This window comes from Rhincodon typus, chromosome 28 (assembly GCF_021869965.1).
Source record: "Rhincodon typus isolate 14 chromosome 28, sRhiTyp1.1, whole genome shotgun sequence".
NCBI lineage: Eukaryota > Metazoa > Chordata > Chondrichthyes > Orectolobiformes > Rhincodontidae > Rhincodon > Rhincodon typus.
In genome coordinates this window covers 6,435,720-6,449,819 of record NC_063359.1, presented here as the reverse complement: position 1 = coordinate 6,449,819, position 14,100 = coordinate 6,435,720, and the positions used below count along the sequence as shown (strand labels likewise).

General features: G+C 40.6%; 1 protein-coding gene across 1 annotated transcript in view; it reads right to left on the bottom strand.

Moving 5' to 3' along the window:
• abca2 (ATP-binding cassette, sub-family A (ABC1), member 2) overlaps positions 1-14,100 on the bottom strand; it is a 402,151-nt gene that overhangs the window by 242,309 nt on the left and 145,742 nt on the right. Inside the window, exons 3-4 of the mRNA XM_048613349.1 lie at positions 9,790-9,792; positions 3,938-4,049 (exon numbers count right to left, since the gene is read on the bottom strand). Of these exons, the coding sequence (XP_048469306.1) occupies positions 3,938-4,049; positions 9,790-9,792 (115 nt within the window). The remainder of the gene's footprint in view (positions 1-3,937; positions 4,050-9,789; positions 9,793-14,100) is intronic.

Genomic DNA, 14,100 nt, shown 5'->3' with positions numbered 1-14,100 from the left:
CGAGCTCTAAGGGTGGCAACTTATCTTAAAAGACATGGAGAAGTTGCTTTACTAGTCAGAAACGATAGGGTAGTATGATGTATTCATTGCGTCAACTACAACACACAACAATGGCAAGTAGGTGTTGTAAGTTCAGGCTCCAGAGTGGATCCTTACAATCAAGTCCCTTCATTAAACTATATGAATAATATTTACAAGGTATGTATGAAACAGCATTCTGAGAACCCTAGTGTACAGGTCCCAGCTCTGTATGCACTATCAGCAGGTATCACTAATGGCATATCCTATTTATTAGCATAATAGGACATAACCATCATCCTACAATAAATGGATCTAGGATGCTGATCAATCCTGAACCAACTCAAGGGGGTGAATGGCCAAATGCTGCTTCTATGCTCCCAAAACTAAGTGATGATGAATGCTTCACATTGCAAATGCTAAGTCGAGAGTTGTTTACACAGAGAGGTAAGGTTCCATGTCTTAAATTTTCAGGCATTTTCAACATCATACTGATTGAATGGATGCATTTGGGGCAACTAAAGAGAAGGTTATGAACACAAACAAATCTACTGAATGAAGTTAAATCTGATTTTCTCACACAACAGGTGAAACAAAGTACCAGAGCAGAGATTACATATTACATGTTAAAAAGTATATATGATTTGAAAAGCAAGCTTACCAAAAGCTTGACAAAAAATACTTCACAAAACATGGGAAAAAAAGTTTAAGGGGAGTGAACGATAATAGAAAACTTCCAGGAGACAGAAGACAAGTCGAGGGCAGAATGCATGTTTCAACCCTATTCACCTCCAATCCTCCGGGAAAATCGGAATTCTGAAACCTGACACCAAATATCAGGTTGCTGCTCAACACGAGAAGAACTCCCAAACCTACAGCTAGTTCCCTACATTCGTTTCTCTTGACTCTCAAAAGATTTTCTCCAGATTTATTCCCTGTGTTGTATTGGAAAGGATTTCATTGGGATCGTATTCCAAGCCTACCTCTTTTCAGTTCTTTTTGCAGAGAACTGAAATTAACATCCACCCATGCTATCCACAGTTCATTAACTTGACACATAATATCATCATGTTGTTACTTCCTACATCTTTGTGCATTGCATCTGACATTATATCACAACGGAAACTTCAAGTGATCTCTCCAATATTTTATACAGAATTGTCATCACTTTAATCTTCATTCTACAGTCCTATTTCTATAATAGAAAATATCTTGTGTTAGTCAAGACATCAACGTATGGTAAATATTTAAGTATCATGTTATTTAACAGATCAGAGTTGGCCAAACTGGTCATTTGACATACTAATAAAAATAAAATATTATGGATGCTGCAAACCCGAAGAAAACTCAGACTGCTGAAGAAACTCATCAGGTATGGCAGTATCTGAGGAGAGAAAAACAGAGAAAATGGTCAAGTCTCGAACAAGAGTGATATTGGACTGTAAATGTAACTGTATCTCTCTCCACAGATACTGCCAGGCCTGCTGAGTTTCTCCAGCATTCTCTCTGCTAGTTTCACATTTGACATAACCATGGTGTTGAATTTGCAAAGGGTGCTGAAAAAGTCACTTCCATTGATTTGTTAAATGCAGCAGAACATACCCCATGGACACGGATAACAAATGTAAAGAAGGTCTGTTTATCAGGTGGATAATGGTCAGAGACAACCCCTGCTCCTGCCTGATGAAACACACCGGATGCCAGTTCAGATCTCAAGGTTCAATATGGAAGCACAGCGGCTGTATTACAGGAAATCCAGACAACTAATGATCCAGACAGCCGAGCTCTCTACAGCAGCTGGAATACTTAAATTCATCTTAATTAAGTCATTCTGAAATTAAAAAGTTAGCATCAGCACTGATGTCCATGAAACTATCAGATTGTCGTTAAAAAGCCATCTGGCTCAGTAACATTTTATAAGGAAGGCAATCTGTCTTTCTTCCCTCAAGTAGCCTGTATGAAATGTGGTCGATTCTTAACTGCCCTCTGAAATGGGTTTGTGAACCCTTCTGTTGCAGTTAAGATAGCAGCTCACCACCACCTTCCTGTGGGAAATTAGGTATACTGCCCTGGACAGCAACACTGACTTGTCCCAAATAAAAAATAATGGATGAGGTACCATTCCCTTACCTGGCATGGCGGGATGATGGGCTTTGCCTCAATGTCACCTCCGTCCTCACCAGAAAATGAGAGAGCAGCGAGACAAATACCAGCCTCGTGGACTCCACATTACAAAGTGGATTTTAACACAATCAATTTTCACTAAACCATCAACTTAGAGGTGCCCTCAAGTCACTATTGTGATTCAGTCCAGATAGACATCTCAATGCAGCCTGACAAACTTTAGTAAAGGAAGGTCGCTTTCCCCCCGCTCCACCCCCACCCTGCACCATAGAACAAACATTAATTCTCATCCTTGAGCATTTGCAAAAGCATCATGATGTTATGTCACAGGATGAATGTAATGGCAGAGAGTGCCACCTTAGGCAGAGAATACAGGAGAAAAACAAAATGGCTTACGTGGAATGATTAAGAGAATGGAATACAGCTCAGCAGCACAGAATTGATCGTCACAAAAACAAAACCATTTTAACCCTACATACTCCAAACAAAACCTCATAATCGGATTATACATTGTACTTGATAGGGACAAGAAGCCCTGACGAAATCATGAATCCAAAATAAAAATCTTCAACTGTTAATTAAAGTACACTCACAGTTCCTCTGGGTGGTGCCCGAAACTGGGCAGCGCGGTGGCTCAGTGGTTAGCGCTGCTGCCTCTCAGCACTAGGGATCCGGCTACGAGTCCAGCCTGGGATGACTGACTGTGTGCAGTTTGCACATTCTCCCCATGTCTGTGCGGGTTTCCTCCGAGTGCTCCGGTTTCCTCCCACAGCTTAAGATGTGCAGGTTTGGTGGACTGGCCTGACTAAATTGCCCATATAGTGTCCAGGGATGTGCAGGCTAGGTGTGTTAACTGTGGGAAATGCAGGGTTACAGGGATAGGGTAGGGGGATGAGGCTGGGTGGGATGTTCTTCGGAGGGTGGGTGTGGACTCGATGGGCTGAACGGGCTGTTTGTACACTATAGGAATTCTATGACTGTAAACTGGCATGCAATACCGACCTCCTTTACTTGACTTTCAAAAATTTCATTAATATTATGCAAATTATATCAACAGTCCTACTGGTTTGGGAATTCCAAATCAACACAGCACAGAGCAATACATAAATCAGCAGGCTGCAGGGTTAAACAAACGTAAATCCACCTCAACCTGCTGCATACCTTCACTGAATACATTTTACATATGAATAATTGACATTACAGTAACACAATCTGTATCTCTTTAGACATTGGCACAATGCTGTTTTCTACCCTTCCCACCCCAAGCACTGTTGCACAGTGGATCTTTTGTCTGTAGAGTCATCAGTGTTCTTACTTTTCTAACCAACCTGTTCGTGGATGTTATTACTACCTCTAAAGCAGGTGGGACTTGAATCCGGGCCTCCCTGGTCCAGAGCAGGGACACTACCACTGTGCCACAAGAGGGTCCACTTTTATTTTATTAACCTATTCTCCTAATCAACCTGTTCAGAGATGTTATTACACACTTCTGGAGCAGGTAGGACTTGAATCCAGGCCTCCCTGACACATGGCAGGGACACTACCACTGTGCCACAAGAGGGCCCACATTTTTTTGTTAACCTATTTTTCTAATTAACCTGTTTGGAGATGTTATTACACACCTCTGCAGCAGTTTCCTAGTAATCAACATTGGCTTAAGACACAAAATTCTAATTCTAAGGAAATGTTTCCATTTAAATAAAAACGGGGAATGTGATTTTTTCAAGTAAGGTCATTGGTATTAATGCTGCAGATCTGCGATAATCTTGCAGCGGACAATTTACTTTTGACTTACGTGGAGTTGGAATACTGCAGGAATCCAAATTCATCCCTCTGGCCTTCTGGACACAGTGACTGCATCACAGGGAGTATCCCAGCAGACGTCAATGGTGCAGCTGTATAGAATGCTGAAGGGAGACAGCAGTAAAGAGACGGGAGCAAGGGGAGGAGGAAAAGGGTACAGTTCAAACAGCAGTTAAAGCGACAGCAGAGTAAGGTCACCTCCTTCATGCAATTAATAAAACTCACTAAAAAGGTCAGAGAGTACAGGTTTGAGGTCAAAGGTCCTGGTGGTATTTGGCAGCATAATATTTACATTTTCTTTCTTTCTTAGTAAGAAATCATTACAAATTTGGTCAGAACTGAGATAGTCACACAACACAAATTTACAAATTCCCACCCCCTGGGGACCCCTAGAGCAAATGATATATTAGTTTTGCCCAGAGTTACTCATGCTCATGATTTGCTGAGGCCGTTCTTGTTTAAAACAAAATTAGAATTTAATATCCCACAAATTCACACAACAACATGGAGTGAAGGCAAGAGTAAACTTTCACGAAGTGACATATCTTTGTCCAATGAAGTCAGTAAAAATAGGCACCCGTTTCCCTTCTAAGTGGGTTTCAAGGTACAAAACAAATCAACATAGTTCTAATATTCAAATCCCTCTAGATCTTCAATGGTGATTCAGGGTCTAGAGTAAAATATTCTCACCTATTTATAATGCATACTTAAAATTGCTCTATGCTGGAAGTAGGTCATTGTGTTGAATGCACTATCAAAGTTATGATGAAACTAGAAATGATGTCAACTTTGAAGTACAGTTTAGAAACCAGTAAAATATCAAGAAAGGGGAAATTGGACAGAAACTAATGCCCAGGTGGAGAATGATCAGCAAAACAGACTAACAGGTTAAAAAAAAAAAATCTGCATTGTAATTTCCCTGTAATTCTATGCAGTTGAGCATGCGTGCCAGTGTCCAGACATGTCCTGATGTGGAGAGAGCTTAAGGTGTCTTCTTCCAGTAATGTCCCACTCTGTTTTCTTCTTTACATTAGCAAGACTCCTGCAGAGGGATTCAGGCTGAAGTTACACTGTAACGACAGTGTCAATGTGAAGACAACCTACTTCACAATGATGCTACAGTTGGGAGTGTGAAAGTACCTCAAGAGTGGGAAGACTGGGAAGATGTCACCTGGTTGGGAAATTTAAAGTTCTTGAAGGGAGTGAGAAAAAGCTTCTAAATTTGATGTTGAGGGGAGAAAAGAAAAAAATATATAGCTGGTTAAATTACCCCCAATGAGCTAGTACTGAAAAAGAGATCAACATTGACCGATAACAAATTACCTTCCTGTGAAAGTTACTCGTGAAGGATGACCTCAGATCTAGGGAAATAACAAATCTTCGAATTTTTTTTCGAAATTGGTTGCCATCTTGTTATTAATTTCACCAGATGACGCTTTGACCTCATACCCGAAAAAACTGAAACCCTGTCTACATAATTCCCTTCACATTCCCAAATCCATTAGTAGGAGCATTTTGTTCACCTCTCATTCTTCATTTCAGAAAATGGAGAATTAAACGGAAGAGTTATCAACTGAATATTAGTGCAGCTGCAAACACTAAATTATCTCAATTCCATAAACCCACTACATTCCACCATACTGAAGCAGACAGAAACACTGTCCCAGTGACGTAAATTTTAAAAAGCTACTATGATCATAATGGAAGAAGAAAATACAAGAGTGAGAAATTTTTACACATCTCTTGCATTCAAAACTGCTATCTTACCATTAATAATTATTGTAACATATTCAGCCATTAGAGGGCTTTCCTAGCAAAAGTAACAGAATTGGAGTCTTCCTGACCAGTTGGGGATAGCATCAAAATTATTTTTAATTGCAGAATTGAACCAATTCTTTTGCTTAGAGGTCATATCGTATCTTTTCTCAAGATCCAGTTAGTTTTCCACATTCATTTCCTTGATTCAATTGGGAGTGCTGTTCCAATTCAGCAGAATTGCTTTGATTTGACTAGGAAATTTAAGCAGTCAAAATTCTTTGAAGACTCTGCTACTGTCTCACTATGACTCTGGAATAAAACCCTAGTAATTGGTGGCAAGTCACCCATGCAGAACCTCCGTCATGCCTGAGAGATTCCCCTTGGCCTCGCAAGGAGCATAAACTCTCTCTGTTCCTTTCAATGCTGAGGACAAGGATGAGATGAGCCCCAGCGTGGCTGCTCCTTTTATGGAACTTTCCACCCATTTGTTTCTGTGGGAATTTGAGGTACCTGTGGAACCCTGTGTGTCAGGAGGACACGGCACAGTGAGGAGGCAGTGCTGGGGTTGGGGCATGGATTCCACCAATGCAGCCACGAACCAGACAACCATCCTGGCTCCTCCAGAAACTCCGCTTTCCAAAGCAGCAAAGTATCTGCATGGCATACAAGGAACTTATTGCCTGGAATGGGGTCCGGTTTGAGAAAGGGTACAAAGAAGCTGCTGTTTATTTTTTAATCATTCATTCGCGGGATGTGGGTGTCCCTGGCCCGGCCAGCATTTATTGCCCATCCCTGACTGCCAGTTAAGAGTCAACCACATTGCTCTTGGTCAGGAGTAACATGCAGGCCAGACTACGTAAGGATGGCCGTTTCCTTCCTTAAAGGAAATTAGCGAAACAGATGGGTTTTTTGACAATCGACAATGGGCTCATGGTCATCAGTGAATTCTTAAGTCCAGATTTTTTTTGTTGTACTTGTGCCCCTCATGCTAACAAGGTGCCCTATCAATGACACCACAAACTTGGACAGATGGGAATGATCCTTAAATTTCAGATTTGTGAATTGTCCCTGCATTCTATTGGAAATCAGAAAGTGACAGGAATACCTTAGATTAAACTAAAATATTCTAAAGCAATTTTTCCACTTCACTGGCCTTTCATTGTTGATTTATTTTAAAGTACAATCTGCTGAGCCATAGTGGGTACGAAATAAACCTAACACATAATGTTAGATTTAAGTGGAATCATGGATTGTAACTACAGATTACCATGGGGAATCAGAGACATAAAGACAGACCCACAATGAGGAGCAAAGTATTGGACTTTTGGCAGTGACCCTAAGTTGAAGACCAATTACAGTTTGCTTGTCTTGGAGGTAGGAGTTATCCACTCTGGTCAAAACAGAGCAGATATTGAAATGCCATTCACACCCAAGGAATACACTCCCAATGGCTGAATATGTTAACATAATCATTATGTTAGATCAAGAAGGTTAGGATGTTTGAGGACTGATGAAAATTCTCTCACATCTGTAAAATTCACTGCTCCAGTGGCTAATGCAACAAGAACTGACCAAGTTTGATGATCAGGTAATAAGTTTTTGTAAAATGAGGAGAAAAAATAATGACCCACAAATGAAGAAGAGCCAACTGGTGACCAAGACAAACAGTGCCTTTACTGGTTATGTAAGTTTTTATAAACAGCTCTTGTACGTTGGCTAATGCAAGTTGGGTTCGTTTACACCTTAGTTATTTTTAATGGTCAGTGGTTATGGCAGCAACTCCAAGTTAGAGGCTGGTGTAATAACATCAGTTTTTAAAACAAAGTATTTCAGCCCTAATGACACTCAAATCTATTTAGCTAAAGTGAATTTGAATAGCTACTCTTTCAAAGAGAATATTGATTGATGGAAGTTTATTTTTGCATGTTTTGCAATTGCACTGTTCTACACACTTTGGGGCTGCTACCATTCCAAGGGTGCCTGCAAGTCCTTCAGCTTTTAAGTCTGATGGATATTGGCCATTTCCTTTTCTGAAAAAAAACCTACATGCTCATTAAATTAAATTTTGATATTTCTGTCCAATCCATGTGAAGCTCTCATTAGCATTGTTATTTACCCTGCAGTGATAACTATTTTTCAGTCTAAGTGTGAGGTTGGGTCCCAACCTGTTGTTTCTCAATGGGTTTAATCATGAGTTAGAGTTTTGGAAAAGCAATCGTAATTTAGGAATACTAAACTAAAATATTGCAGATGTTGAAATTCTGAAATAAAACTGAAGTGCTGGGAAATGTGGGAAGGAACCGTTCAATTTGATTGATTTTATTGTCACGTGTACCAAAGTACAGTGAAAAGCTTTGTTTACGAGCAGTACAGGCAAATCGCAGCAAGCAAAGGATGTACAGATCAAAAAGACTTAGAGGCATACAGGTTACATTAGAAATCAATCATTTCTCTTTCCACAGATGATGCCCAACCTGTAAGTGGATACAATTTCCCCTTCCAAGTCACACACCATCCTGACGTGGAACTATGTCACTATTCCTTCACTGCTGCCTGTCACATTTCTGGAACACCCTTCCTGTAGCTACACCATGTGGTGTAGAAGGTGGTTCACCATCATCTTCTTCAGGGCAATTAGGGGTAGATAACAAATACTGGCATAGCTATTGGCACCCACATCTTATGAAAGCAAAGAGCCTCCTACAGAGCACTGTGAAAATTATCAGAAAAGAGAGAATGAACAGGAGTGCTATTCCCAACAAACTAAAATGCTGAAGAGTGACAAAATACAGTAGACTCAACAGAATCTTTTCCAGGGCAATTAGAGATGGACAATAAATGTTGGCTTGGCAGGTGGTGTCTACAGCCTGTGAAAGAATAAATAAAACTTCCAGCGTGGTTTATGCTGGGTGTTTTCAAACACAGTTCAAGTGAGTTTTCCCGTGTCAATGAAAGGATCCCAAACTTTACTAAAAAGGATGAGAAGTGGGCCATTGAGCTTCTACAGCCTGTTCCAGAACTTCAATATATTATGGTTGTTGTGAGTTTGAAGCCCATTTCCCAAGTCTTTCATTATGGCCAACAGGAGCAACAGCATGCACAGATTTATATTTTGTACATTGATTCACAAATACAGAGCACAGATGTTTTCCCTGCTGATATACTCAGCCACTTGCCCCCAGTAAAAAGTGCTGGCTGCTCTGACAGAGGTTCAGATGCTCCAAAGGAAAGGGTGAAATCTGAAAGAGTCAGGTTTATTAAACAAATCCTCACTCTAACAACATCACTGACATCAGGTTAAGTACTGGAAGAGTCCCCTGGATTGACACCTGGCTGCTTCTCTTTACCTCAATGGTTAATATTAAAAAGGTCCCTGTAGTTCTTTATATTAATCGTAGGCCCAGAAGTACAATTTTGAAGCGAGAAGAAAACTGCTTGCTGCCAATCGGCCAGTAGGCCCCTTGTGACTGTTCCTCATTGTTATATTCCCCTCCTTCACGAGTCAAGTTGTAAGTTAGCTTTCATTAAAAGAGAAGCCAGATCAAACAATACTACGCTAGTGATTGTTGTAGACATAACCTCTCATGGGAGTAATATAGCACTTCCTATTATTGACCAAGAGGCACCAGTGTGGTTTTAATCGTTTCCTGGTCATTCAGGCTCTGCTTGATCTAAAAGCTCCACTTCAAGGTGAACAAATCAGTTGCTGGCTGAGTCTACGGTGAAGTAGGGACATTAACCACTGCATTGCAATGCCCAATAGCCACAAAGTCAGGTTCACTTTTAATGTTCAGCGGCAATGAAGTGGAAACAGTTTCATTGGCAGACGCACAGGCTGTATCTGTTCCAATTCTAGAGAACAGCACGTGTGGTAGCACAGGGTCAATGCCCTTCTTAAACTGAAGCTGAATGTTTAGCTAAGTGCGAGACAATGTTCGTCAGTCCTCAGATCTAGTCTAATTTGAACATGTTAATAGTTAAAGGAGACATATTATCATTCAATCACGACTCAAAGCAATACAGGAAGTTGAACTGTTTTTCCTCATTGCTTTGATTTACAAATTAAAATACAAACCAGCAACTTACAGACTGGACAGCATGCAGCATGGCAGCAAGTCAAGCAGGTGTACAGGTGAAAAGAAAAGGATGTTACACAGAAAGAAAACACACAACGAGAAAAGAAAAAAAAAGCAACGTTAAAATGAATTCAGAACTTGGAAAATTCACCATAATACGTTAAATATCAAACCACAGAGTGTGAACATGAGTGTGGGTGAGTGGGTGCCCCCAGTCATTCAATCACAAACCACGTGAGACCTCCTGCTGACATGGAGCCAACTAAAACCGCATGCCCAAGCAATCTCCAGTTACACATACTACACACACGAGTTAGCGATTACCTTTTTCTTCTCAGGGCATTTCCAGGGAGGGAGAGAAGTCAAAGGAATCCTACACACCTGACATTTCACATACACCGATTTTCTTTTGTCTGTATTTCCTTGTTTTGTTAGTTTTAAATCAACATCATTGATCAAAACACAGAAACATCGAAGATAGGAGCAGGAGGCGGCCCTTCAGCCCTTTGAGCCTGCTCTGCCATTCTTCACAATCACGGCTGATTGTCCAACTCAATAGCCTAATCCTGCTTTCTCCCCATGATGTTTGACCCCATTCCCTCTAAGTGCTATAGCTAGGTGCCTCTTGAATACAATCAATGTTTTGGCATCAACTACTTCCTGTGGCAATGAATTCCACAGGCTCACCACTCTTTGGGTGAAGAAATGTCTCCTCATCTCCGTCCTAAATAGTCTACCCTGAATCCTCAGACCGTGACCCCTGTTCTGGGCACATCCACCATCGGGAACGTCCTCCCTGCATCTACACTGTCCAGTCCTGTTAGAATTTTATAAGTCTCTATGAGATCCCCCCTCATTCATCTGAACTCTAGCAAAAACAATCCCAACCTAGTCAATCTCTCCTCATATCAGATGCGCCATCACCAGAATCAGCCTTCGCTGCACTCCCTCAAGAGCAAGAGCATCCTTCCTCAGAAAAGGAGACCCAAACTGTACACAATATTCCAGGTGTGGTCTCACCAAGTCCCTGTACAGCTGTAACAACACATCCCTGCTCCTGTACTCAAAACTTCTCGCAATGAAGGCCAACATACCATTTGCCTTCTTTACCACCTGCTGCATCTGCACGCTTACCTTCAGCTATCGGTACACAAGGACACCCAGGTCCCGCTGCACACTCCCCTCTCCCAATTTACAGCCACTCAGGTAGTAATCTGCCTCCTTGTTTTTGTTTCTAAAGTGAATAACCTCACACTTATCTAAATGAAACTGCATCTGCCATTGATTTGCCCACTTACCCAACCTGTCGAGAACATGCAGAAAGATCTCTGCATCCTCATCATGGTTCACCCTCCCACACAACTTAGTATCATCTGCAAACTTGCACGTTACATTTTTTTCCCTCATCCGAATCATTAATATATATTGTGAATAACTGGGGTCCCAGCACCGATCCCTGTGGCACCCCACTAGTTATTGTCTGCCAATTTGAAAAGGACCCATTAATTTCTACTCTTTGTTTCCTCTCTGCCAACCAGTTTCCTATCCATCTCGATACACTTCCCCCAAACCCATACACTTTAATCTTGCACATTAATCTCTTACGTGGGACTTTGTCAAACACTGTCTAAAAGTCCAAATATACTACATCAACTGGCTCCCCCTTGTCAACCCTACTAGTTACATTTTCATAAAAGATGGCAGATTTGTCAAGCGTGGTTTCCCCTTCATAAATCCATGCTGACTCTGTCTGATCCTGCCACTGCTTTCTACACGCTCTGCTATAAAATCCTTGACAATGGATTTGAGAATTTTCCCCACTACCAATGTTAGACCAGTGAACCTATAATTCTCTGCTTTTTTCTCTACCTCCTTTTTTGAATATTGGTGTGACATTAGCCACCCTCCAATCTGCAGGTCTACAGAATCAGATAGGCAGAAACATCAGCTCTGCATCAAGAAAATTGGGAAGGAAAAACAAGATGTGGGTTGAAATATTTCATGTTTTTGTTGGAAGTGAGGTCATGTAAGGGTCACCTGTGATGCAGCTACAGCTTTCTCCTTCCTTTCACTCATCTGTTTTAGTAAACAGGCTCTATCACACCTCAACTAAGGCATCATGATTTCCATTTGGACTTGATATCAAAGTATTTGACACTCTGGAACTAGACTTCTCAAGAGTTAATGCCACAGTATTTCCATTGGAAAATCAAAATGTGGCAGCAAATTACATGTCAGGCAAAAGAGATGGGAAAACGCAACATATAGGCATGGCATATTACAAGATTTGTCTTTATTACTAACAGTGGAGACTTTGGTGATGAGAGCAAATTATGTTCGAATGCCCACTCAAACCTTTTGTGATAAGCATGTCACACGTAGGTCTGTCCTTCAAATCATATCCCTTCTAAACCCCCATACCTAACTGTGCACCCGTCCACACTGTAGAAGTCCAACCTGCTTGGCACAGATTGGATATATTTCGCAAGGTACTGGAGGAAGCCACTGGGTGGAGCAGCTCACAATATCAATAGGTTTAAATATATATTCTAAATAACTCTTCACTACATGTCATGGATTTAAATATTTGGGGTGAAAGACAGAACAGAGGAATAATATTTTGGCTTTACAAGTGAATACTGCAATTAAAAAGTGAGTTCATGGATAAATTATCCTTGAAACACGCATGCTAATTGACTTGTGTTTGTGCTTCCTGGGATCATTCTGTTCAATTATACAGTTCCATCTCAAAGTTTCTATTGATGAAAAAGTTATACCGAACATTTACATATATATTATGCAGCTGTGTTATTTTTAAACTTACAGGAGTGCACATGGATATGAGTCTGCACACACTGAACCAGCACAAATCACAGACAGAAAATAGAGAATTGAAGGCAATTAAACACAAACAATAACATAACACCTCTTCGGTATTTACTGCATGCAATCTGTCCACATAACCAGCAAAGTAAATGGAAGTATTAACATGTAACAAATTATCAGTTAAAAACCCCTTCAGGAAAGAAAGAACTTCTCCATTATGACATATCTTTAATAACCTCCACATGGACAATATTTGCAAAACAGTGGGTGACTTTTGCTGAGTTGTTTATTCCTCATTCAGAAGATGATTCACAACCTACCTTTGAGCATTTGGTAGTTGTAATTAAAATTGGCACTCACAGATAGAAATGACTGAGTTAAATTATGTAATAATAAACTTTGCTCCTAAACTGGAAACCTGTAGTGTCTACTGGCTAGGTTTTTGTATAAAAATGTATTGGGCAATCAAGCATAATCCAGGCCGAAGATGAATCATTCAATGTTGAACCCTGTCCTATCTGGGACTCAGTTGTATAATGGCCTCTATTGCAAGCAAAAATCTAGCAACAACGGGTGTGGGACATCAGACAATGAGGGAAAATATTATCTCTTATCTAATTTCTGCTTTAATTATTTTGGCTTTACACATCTCTTATTTTTTTCCCTTGACGGCGCAGTAGTCTAAACATGTGGCTTGCATTGAGCAAAAACAATTCTGATAACTTCAGTTCCTAAGGAGAGTCAAATTGGCCTAGAGATGTTAACTCTATTTCTCCCGGCAAACCTGCTGAGTTTCTCCAGCATTTTCTGTTTCTATTGGTCATGTCTAGTCTGACTGATAATGGCAATTGTTAACATTTGAAGGCCTTGCAACCAATACACAGTAATCCACAGCATTTGAGAGGCAGCAGGATTAAGGCCAACTTTAGATTTTACATCAAAAATTAAAGGTTGGTAAGACATAGAGCAACGAATCCACGTTAGAAGTACGGGAACAGAAGAGCTTGATCCACCATTCAATTAGATCACAGTTCATCTGCACCTCAACACCATTTATTTCAGTTGGCTCAACAAAATATATTTTTGAAAAAGATATATTTATCGCAATTTTCTTCCTATCGAACGCTCAAATGAGGTGACAGGACATAAATAAACCGAATCAGTTACAATCAGTTCCTAGGAGTCCTCAGTCACCTTCACCACCTCCACCAGCAATAGCTTCCATTGATGACATGTCCAAATAACAAATAGTTGTGCCAGTGATTATCTGGTAGGGTCTGAAGGGATGCCCAAGAACTAATTAACTTGGGGAAGAGATGATGGATTTATTCATGAATCCTTAACTGGGCGGATAAAAGTGGGGAGCATGTAATCACAGCTGATAGAGTTTGTGACATGTGACCTCGAAATACAAGTCTGATCAAAGAAGGTGCAGGGCTGGATGAACACAGCAGGCCAAACAGCATCATTGGAGCAGAGAGGCTGACGTTTCGGG